Source organism: Pseudorca crassidens, chromosome 2 (genome assembly GCF_039906515.1).
Source record: "Pseudorca crassidens isolate mPseCra1 chromosome 2, mPseCra1.hap1, whole genome shotgun sequence".
Lineage (NCBI taxonomy): Eukaryota > Metazoa > Chordata > Mammalia > Artiodactyla > Delphinidae > Pseudorca > Pseudorca crassidens.
In genome coordinates, this window is record NC_090297.1 from 58,051,164 (window position 1) to 58,061,070 (window position 9,907).

At 46.1% G+C, this 9,907-nt stretch overlaps 1 protein-coding gene across 2 annotated transcripts; it reads left to right on the forward strand.

Annotated features, from left to right (window-relative positions):
* Positions 1-264: 264 nt before the first annotated feature.
* On the forward strand, positions 265-3,446 carry GADD45A (growth arrest and DNA damage inducible alpha). 2 transcript variants are annotated; one of them, XM_067726520.1, is made up of 4 exons: positions 265-609; positions 1,065-1,166; positions 1,416-1,653; positions 2,761-3,446. In XM_067726520.1, exons 2-4 carry the CDS (start codon positions 1,066-1,068, stop codon positions 2,872-2,874), a joined length of 453 nt encoding a protein of 150 aa, XP_067582621.1. In that variant the 5' UTR covers positions 265-609; position 1,065; the 3' UTR covers positions 2,875-3,446. The 2 variants fall into 2 exon arrangements, with proteins under 2 accessions (XP_067582621.1, XP_067582620.1); XM_067726519.1 differs by having other exon boundaries at positions 267-535.
* The last annotated feature ends 6,461 nt before the right edge of the window (positions 3,447-9,907 follow it).

Sequence of the window (9,907 nt, forward strand, 5' to 3'; positions counted from 1 at the left end):
CACAAAGACCTCCTCTCCTACCCGCCCTGCCAGCAGGATGAGAGTAGGCTCGGGACCCCGCCCCCCATCCCCGCCCCCGCCCCAGGCTCGCCTTCCTCGTGGCCCCTCCCTCTTCCGCTCCTCTCAGCCGGGTTCCAGGAGCTGAGGTCAAATTGTCGGAGCAGGCTGATTTGCATAGCCCAATGGCTGCGCGCATGCAAATGAGGCGGGTGGTGGTTGGCTGGGGGTTGGCAGGATAACTCCGGCGAGGGGGGCCTTTGTCCTTCAGTGGCTGTGAGGCAGCTGCCGCGTCGCTATAGTGGACTGTGGCGAGGGGGGGCGCCGAGAGCCGGCGGGCCAGCGAGCGAGGGGGCAGGAGGGGCGGACGGCGCGGCGGCGGCGGGCGCTGGAGGAGCCTGAGAAGGAGTGCAGAAAGCAGGCACCCGCGCGCCCACGGTGGCAGGAGCAGCCCGCAAGCCGCTCTCTCTCTGTAGGGCACCTGCAGTTGCAATATGACTTTGGAGGAATTCTCGGCTGGAGAGCAGAAGACCGAAAGGCAAGTCAGCCGGAGCTTCTCCCTGAACTCTGCTTGCCCACTGCGCGCACCCCAGTGCTGCCAGGCTGTGCAAGGTTTGCGGGGAGCGAGCGGTTAAAAGTTTGCAGAGGGTACTTCCTATCCCGCCTTTCTTCCTCGGGACACTAGAGGCGTGCGTGGACAGAAAGAGCGTGCCTCCCACGCCGGTCGAGCCCCTCGAGCCTTTGCAAAGGGCAGAAGTGACCGTCCCTGCCGGTGCGGCTCCTGCGGCCGGCAGCCTGTGGCTTCGCCCAGCGCCGGGGACTGGCAGTGCCCTCGGGAGAGGGTGGCGGATGGCACTCTCGGGGCTTCTCACTGGACGCCCGGCCTCCGGGCGTGCGAGGGGTTACGGCGGGGGGGGGTGACAGGCCGGGAACCCCGGGTTTGCAAAGGCCCAGGTGCGCCGTGGCGCGTGCACTCGGGAGGGAGGGTCGCGGCGCAGGGCGAGGGGGCCGCGACGGCCCCGAGGGGCGGCGGGCTGACGGGATCCCCTTGCTCTGCCTGTGTGTAGGATGGATAAGGTGGGGGATGCCCTCGAGGAAGTGCTCAGCAAAGCCCTGAGTCAGCGCACCATCACCGTCGGGGTGTACGAGGCGGCCAAGCTGCTCAACGTGTAAGTGGAACCCTCGCGTGTCCCTCGTGGTTTCTCTTCCCGCCCCAGCCCGGAGAGGTCGCCTTCCAGGGGCGCCCCCTCGGCCAGCAGTGCCACTTCCTGCCGCTTTCCATCTGCCCTGAGGTTGCTTGTCCCAAGGGGAGCAAGCGGGCCGGGGCGCGACCCCCCGGGACGTGGGCGCGGGATAAGGGCGCCCACGCGGCGGGTCTTGCCTTTGGGCTCATCAGCCCCGTCCCTGCCCGCACGCAGCGACCCCGACAACGTGGTGCTGTGCCTGCTGGCGGCGGACGAGGACGACGACAGGGACGTGGCTCTGCAGATCCACTTCACCCTGATCCAGGCGTTCTGCTGCGAGAACGACATCGACATCCTGCGCGTCAGCAACCCTGGCCGGCTGGCCGAGCTCCTGCTCCTGGAGAGTGACGCGGGCCCCGCGTTGAGCGAGGGCGCGGAGCAGCCCCCGGACTTGCACTGCGTGCTGGTGACGGTAAGGGAGAAGGGGACTGCGGGCAGGACGTGGTTAGAGTCCTGGCAGGAAGTCCGCAACGGCTGAAAGTCGCCTGACTCCAGATCTGGAATGGCTGAGGGTCAAGAACTGGGCGCCTTTGCCCCATCAAAGAGTGTGGCTGGACTTTCAGCCGAGATGTGCTAGTTTCATCCTTGGGATTTTCTCTGGTACGGAACGTGTCTAAGCACGTTGGAGGCTGCCAGAAGCGGAAGAGATCCTTGTGAGTCAGCATTGTCAGCCCAGCTACTCCCTACCTACATCTGCACTACCTCCCGTGACTAATTCCTTTAGCAGGGCAGATTAGATAAAGCCAAATAAATTCCTGGCTCACCCTCATTAAGGAGTCAGCTTCATTCTCTGCCAGTCAGAGCTAAAAATAGAAATGGTGTGGGAGACAGACCTTATTAATTCCCTAGAAATGTATTGAGAGGATAGAGTGGAAATTTTTTCTTTGCAATCTTGCATATTTTAAAATGGAGCTCCCCCCACCCCCATAAAAACCTTTGGTAGGTAGATAACTTGTGTTTACAGAGGTAAGTGTGATCGTTTTGTCTTTTACATTTTACTACTTTTTGACTGATCTCTTTAAGTGGCAGCCTAATTATTTTGCTACTCCTGAAAAAATACTACTGTCTCTTTTGGGAGGATAACAGGTGGCAGTTCTAGTTAACTGCTATGCAGCTCTCACCTCCTGGTAGCCCAGCATGGAAATATTTCTCACAGTTGTTTCACTCAGGTCTCTGCCAAGGTACAAGTTTGGTAGGGCAAGCCTGTGAATAATACTTTCATGCAAAACTGAATAAATATTATGAAAACATATATATATGTATATGGCTCAGTGGGTTTCATGTACTCAGACTATACTCAGACTTTGAAGAGTACAGCTTAGTAGAGAATTACCCTGAATGATTTTGCAGGAAACCCAACTACCTAGAAGAAATTTTATTTCTTATGGTTGTAACAGGTCTCTGTGTCACACAGCCAAAGTATAGAATGTTCGAGTGTCTTCCCCTCAAAAGTGGTGTAATAAGTAGCAAAGGCTGACTTTTTTAATAGTAAATTTATTTTTTCTAAATTTGTTCCCAGAATCCACATTCATCACAGTGGAAGGATCCTGCCTTAAGTCAACTTATTTGTTTTTGCCGGGAAAGTCGCTACATGGATCAGTGGGTTCCAGTGATTAATCTCCCTGAACGGTGATGGCATCTGAATGAAAATAACTGAACCAAATTGCACTGAAGTTTTGAAATACCTTTGTAGTTACTCAAGCAGTTACTCCCTACACTGATGCAAGGATTACAGAAACTGATGTCAAGGGGCTGAGTGAGTTCAACTACATGTTCTGGGAGCCCGGAGATAGATGACTTTGCAGATGGAAAGAGGTGAAAATGAAGAAGGAAGCTGTGTGGAAACAGAAATACAAGTCAAAAGGAACAAAAATTACAAAGAACCACGCAGGAAGGAAAACAAAACTATGTATTAATTTAGGATGGTTGAGTTACATTTAAATAAACCAAATATGCTTTGTTGAAGTTTAAATGTGCGGCAGTAGTTTGGGTAATTTTGGTTTATATGCCCTCAAGTAAAAAAGAAAAAAGCAGAAAGGGTTAATCATATTTTCAAACCATATTTTATTGTATTTTGATGAGATGTTAAATTCTCAAAGTTTTATTATAAATTGTACTAAGTTATTTTATGACATGAAAGGTTATTTATGCTATAAATTTTTTGAAACACAATACTTAACAATAAACTGGTATGGAATAATTGCATCATTTCTTTATGTGTGTTTTGTTTCTTTTAACTTGGACTTTCTTTTAAAGAAGTTTCTTTTTAGTATGGAAAAATTAAAACCCTTGTGAAATCATATACGTATAGTATATGTGTCTGTATATATAGATGTGTGTGTGTATGTATATATAATTCTTTTCCACTCTTAAACATTTGGGCCAGACATGGGGGCATAATATTGCTTTTCATTCATTCTTTAGTGGACATTTTAGTGATGCCCTGCTCTAGCCTACATCCAAAGTCAGAAAAACGAAGATTTAAGAGGAGTTGGGGTTAGAGTTAGGGAACAGGAGTGTTAGAAATTGCACTTGCAAAACCTGAATAAATATTTATAGTTCAATGATACTAGTGCTGTAATAAGATTATATGCAACATATTAAGGAAGCAGAGGGGAGAGAGTGACCAAAGGTACCTGTAAGACCAGTGAAGTTTTTCCTGGAGAGAGATTATTTTATTTGGATCTTAAAACAGGAAGAGGATATTGCTAGCAGCAGCACACTAGTTTCTGAAAAGGTGTGGAGGCCCGAAAGACCAAAACCTGTTCAGGGAACAAAGTGATTCTGTGTGTGCCTCTGGTGTAGAAAGATAAGGGAGAGAAAAGGCTGAAAGGTAAGTGGCGATTAGGCCCAGACTGTAAAGGGCATTCTGTGTCACCCTTAGCTTTTGGGCTTCCTTCTGTAAACTTTGGCCAGTCTGCAGAGGCCTTCACGCAGGGAGTGACGTGATCAGTGTTCTAGGAAGATAACACTGGAGACTGAAAGACGGGTTATTGGGATAATCGGCTGTAGGTAACAAGGCCAATTAGAAAGTGACTGGAACAGTCCAAGGCTGTGCATTTTGCAGAAGCATATTCAGGGAACAAACAGGAAAGTGGCCTGCTAAATACTCTGGTACCCTTATTCTCTTTCTAGAGCTGTGTGCCTTCCAGCTGAACATGTCTGCTATGGTTCTGAGGGGTTTGGTTAAATTAGATGGGAGAGGTGGAGGAAAAGAGCAAAAGAAATGAAAGGCTTCAGCAGAACAGTCATCTTTTACTTGGAACAGTCACTTGATAATTAACTGCAATAACCTCCTGTAGATACAGCCAAAGAAAGCAAAAATGCCTACTGAGGCGAAGCCTAATATAGCTCTGGTCTACATGATTTTTCTTTGCCTCCTTCTCAAACCATAAGCCCCCATGGCTCCCCTGCCGTCTGTCTCCCACCCTTGTCATGACTACATACAATCAGGAAAAAGTAGAAGTCAGAGGAGAGAAAACCAGCTAACAGTAACTAAAAGCTCCACATTTCTGCATATTTTAGGAATAATATAGGCCCATGAGCCCTTCACCTTGCAATTAAGTTTCTGTTTTTCACATCTACTAGAAATGTGGGTTTTTAGGCCTTGTTTAGACTTGTATCTTATTTAAGCTAGTGCCTGGTCCAAAACATAACTGGTATTTAATATTTGTTTCTTACATTATCAAAAGATTGAGAGCAGTGAGTTTTAAACAGAATTTCTTTTCGTTCCCACTAAAGTAAAAATATTTTCAATTCTTTCCCACAACTACTTGATTAAAAACGCTTCTGCAAAGATGAGTGAATTAAAGTAGGAAGGCAGAGTGGGGAGAAGCAGCATTGCTTGGCGGAAAGAGCATGGGGTACAGCCAGGATCAGTCCCAGTGCATCCCGTTTTCCTCATCAGCAGAATGGAGATAAAATTAACCATCTTGCAGGGTTGTTTCGCTCCTACAGGACTGTAACTTCCCTGAAGGTAAGAAACAATGTCTGGTTCATAATTGTAGCCCAGTACTTAGCACACTTCTCAGCAAGCAGTAGGTGTTGAATTAATATTTGTTGACTAGGGACTTCGCTGGCTGTCCCGTGGTTAAGACTCCACCCTTCCAATGTAGGGGGTGTGGGTTCGATCCCTGCTCAGGGAACTAAGATCCCACATAGCGTGGCAAAAAAAAAAATTTGTTGACTAAATGATTTAGAAATAATAGATGCAAACTACCTGGCATCTGATAGGTGCCAATACAGTGTGTCTATTACTAAAACTTAGGCGATAGCAATAGAAAAACTTTTAAGGCATCAGAGAAATCTGTTGCTTATAACATGGTATATATATTTTAAGAAAAGTGTTTTGAATCTGTATTCTCAATTCATAGTACTTAGAGATATGAAGTGGTAGTATGCATCCTTCAGGTTGTTTGGTTTCAGAAAAATCTCAACAATTAATTCAGTGTTGTTGTTTTGGTTTTCAAGTTTTAACTATTGTTATTTGCTCCTGATTGAACATAACCCAAAAGTAACAAGGCATTGAAAAATCCAATCTGAAACAATTGAGTTAATTGTAAACAAGTGTGCAATTACCAGGGCAGATTCTGCCTCTAAATGATGCTAATACTTTTCAGTTGTGCTTTAAATGCCTACTTATTGCGAATAGGTGAAAATGTTACAACAGGGACAAAAATCCCCTCGTCTACCTACGGTGTGTTGTTTGTGGAAAATACCTATTTTTTTCCACTGGCAGCTTCACCTCAGTGTTGTAAATAGCATTGACTTCTCCTGCCTACAGTTCACCAGGGCCCTCAGTAAGTTAAACTTATATAATGAAAGGACTCATGAAGGTAACTAATCTTCCATAATATATGTTTTATTTCCCAAATAAAGAAAAAAGGGTCATGACTAGGAAAGAGCTGTTTGTATATTGTTAATAGGAAGTATTTTCAAAGCTTGTTTTGAGATGCCTTACTGTAACCCTTCTAAAATCAGTTTCCCAATTTTCAACTATATGGGTTAAATTTTATTCTTTGATATGTGGTAGAAGGCTGTAAGCAGTGAGGTGCGTTTCCTTTAAATGAACAAAACTCTCAATGGCATGATTTAACACCAAGCCAGTGTCCCTCAAGTTGAGTTGAATCTTTTTTTGTTCCTTTTTAACAATACCTAGATAAACATAAGAAACTGTGTAAAACGTTATAGTCATGAAGATCACCAAGAAGTACTTAGTGAGAACTTATTATGGGCAAGGGGCTATGCTGGTTATATTGAAATCTAAGAAAAATCAGACACTTCCTCTGGCCTCAAGGAGTTCCCAGCCTAGTGAAGTAACTAGGGCATGCACATCAATAGATGTAATCCAAAGCAAAAGTGCCCAGTAACATAAGAAAGGCCCAGAGAAATGCTATGAGAATTCAAAGGGTAGAGATTTCTGGAGGGCACATGGGGATGACAAGTAGAAAAAGTCTGTTAAGTTCTTTTTTTTTTTTTTTTTTTTTTTTTTGGCGGTACGCGGGCCTATCACTGTTGTGGCCTCTCCCGTTGCGGAGCACAGGCTCCGGATGCGCAGGCTCAGCAGCCATGGCTCACGGGCCCAGCCGCTCCGCAGCATGTGGGATCCTCCTGGACAGGGGCACGAGCCCGCGTCCCCTACATCGGCAGGCGGACTCTCAACCACTGCGCCACCAGGGAAGCCCAAAAGTCTGTAAGTTCTTTGATCAGAAGCTAGCATCGTATTTTGCAACCACACAAATTACTTAATTGATTGAATATTGAATGTAATTCTGCTAAGTGCTGTGGGGAATACACAGATGTAGCCTATAAGAGCACTTGTCCTTAAGAAGTTTATCATCAAATAAGGAAATTGTGAAGGTTAGCACATTCACTTCTTTAATGCTATTTATTGAAAGCCCATCATGTACCTGACACTGTGTTAGGTCCCGGGGCTACAGAAGTGAAAAAATAAGGTCTCTGCCTTCAAGGATGTGTGCAATTTAGTGTAGAAGACTGACACCTGTGATGCAGGGTGATCAGCGATGATGTGCTATGTTCAAGGCCTAAGTGTTCCTGGGGGTCGGGAAGGTTTGCCAGATCCAATGCAACCAGTGCAACCCAAAGGATGAAGAGATCTGCCAGGGGACTGTGAAGGGCACGTCTTCCCGGACAGGAACTGCAGCTCTCGAGTGTATGTTTGAGGCATGTTTGGGGCGAGTTTCTGAGGCAACCACACCACTCACATAGGGCTTACTACACGCTGAGCACAGCTCTAAGAACCTTATGGTAACTCATTAGCCTCACAACAACTCTATGGACGTAAGTATCAGTACTATTATTGCCTCTATTTTGAAGGTGAAGAGACTGATACACACAGAGAGAAATCTGCCCAGAGTTTGTTAGTAAGTGGCAAGTCCAGGATGCACGCTGAAGAAGTCTGGTCCTGGAATCCATATTCTCCAATGACAGGTGATAATGTGGGAAAAGGTGGTAGGGAGGACCATGAAGGGCCCTGCAAGCCAGCCTTTTTTTCATTAGGTGATAGAAAGCCATTTAAAAACTTAAAACTGAGAAAATAGGCAGGGTGCTATTACCACCATGACAGGGGCTAGGAAAAGATGAAACTGTGGCTCACAAAGTCCTAATGTGAGGTTGGAAACTGGTAGCCAAGAGAAATTTGGCTCACGTGATGTTTAAAAACAATTTTGGGGAGGAATCACTTGCCAACGTTTAAACATGGAGAAATTTCTTCGAAAAATCTTTATTTCTGTTGTCGCTTGGAAATTTGCTGTATGTGGCAACAGTGGGCCCACATTCTGCATGGCAGCAATTGGCTGCAGCTGAGGGAGGCTCCTCCCTTTTAGACAAAGATTTCCAGTTTGCCACAGACCTCACCCCTCCCTATTGTTAACTTAAGCCTGCTGGACTCACTTAGGCTTTCCTTCCTAATCCTTTTAGGCATGTGAGGTCCACACTTCACCCCCCAATGACAAATATCTCTCAGTCTGGGGCTCAGATTCTTCCTGTGTAAAGTGAGGGATTTGCCCTCCAGAATTTCTCACATTGTTCCGATCATAATGAAGACCTAGCATTTTTGATAGTGTTAAAAATACACCTTTAAGACCCTTTCCCAGGAGCTTCAGATTAAGTGGGGCTGGGAAAATTCTCAGAATTTATTTTTTTAACAAGTAAATTCAGGTAATTCTTATTATCAGGGAAGAGAAACACTGCCTGCTTTCTTGGAGTTCTTCCAGCTGAAATTGAGCAGAATCACGCTTAACAAGTTTGGTGCGGGGGCAGGGGCAGGGAGCAGCAAGCAGCTTTCACATCAGTTTCCAGTCTCCCTGATGTTAGCCCACCAGGAGCTGAGGGATACATGTTTCTCTGCAAAGGTTGAAGAGATTCTCAGGGAAGAGGTATAACCAGAACAATTTGCTACGTGTGGACAGAGTTAGAATTTACTAGTTTACTAAGGTGATTACTGTACAAATTACAAGAACTACAAAAGGTGGGAGGTCCACAAACAGGTTGGCTCTTAGCACTGCCTTGAACTGACCGATCAACAGACCTGTTATGGGCCCGACACAGCACTGGGCACTTGGACAAGGAGCTGACAGCATGATAAAAACAACCTGTTGTACAGAGTGTTGCTCGGCATCAGGCACAAGGTAAGGAGCTCGGAGAGTGAGTGGAGTTCCTATTTTTGTTATAGCCATTAGCACTTTCCGGCTTATAATGTGCTTTCACATTTATTTATTTATTTATTTTCTTTTTTGCGGTACGCGGGCCTCTCACTGTTGTGGCCTCTCCCGTTGCGGAGCACAGGCTCCGGACGCGCAGGTTCAGCGGCCATGGCTCACGGGCCCAGCCGCTCCGCGGCATGTGGGATCCTCCCGGACCGGGGCACGAACCTGTCTCCCCTGCATCGGCAGGCGGACTCTCAACCACTGTGCCACCAGGGAAGCCCTGCTTTCACATTTATTAATCCATTTGATTCCTTGCCAAAGCACCTGAGGCTCAGAGAAGCCAAGAGACCCGTCCAGAGCCACATGGAGAGGAAGGTGAAAATCAAAATTCTACTGTGAACTCCATCTCTCAAAGACACCAACCAGACAGCACAGGTTAACCCGGGAGGCTGAAACTAATTGCATCTAATCTTTTACTTACCCGGTAAATGGGAGAGAGCCCTCGGAAAACTAAAGGAGAGAATTCTAAGAATTGTTCTCTTTCATCCTGTAACCTCATCACAGAAGAAGTGATTTTTGTGTCCTTGGGTACTTTATGCTAACGTATTTTCTACAAATAAGTGTCTGAGAACTTATTATGCAGAAAAGCTGCAAAGTTCCCTAGTATCCCCACTTAATACCTGATTACATCACCACACTGTAATCACACTGCAACCATCAAAATAAGCACTCTGCAAAACGGCTCATCTGCAGAAGAGCCTTCTGATTTTTTTGCTTCTTTGTATAACTGTTAAGGACAGAGCTGGCAAAAGATCAAGAATAAGAGTTCAGCAGTTAAGACAATAGGCTTTTCTAGCCAGAAAGAGCTGAGCTTGGGTCCTGGATCCCAGCTAGGGCTTGGGAAAGTAGTGTAACTTTTCTCAGCCTCAGTTATTTCTCCCAGAAAATGGGAAAATAAACAAGGCTTATATCACTGATTTTTTGTGGGGATTAAAGGAA

Coding starts and splice junctions, on each gene's coding strand:
- GADD45A (XM_067726519.1), top strand. CDS start 492: ATGACTTTGGAGGAATTCTCGGCTGGAGAGCAGAAGACCGAAAG. Junction 1,167..1,415: donor GCGGCCAAGCTGCTCAACGT/GTAAGTGGAACC, acceptor GCCCGCACGCAG/CGACCCCGACAACGTGGTGC. Junction 1,654..2,760: donor TGCACTGCGTGCTGGTGACG/GTAAGGGAGAAG, acceptor ATTTGTTCCCAG/AATCCACATTCATCACAGTG.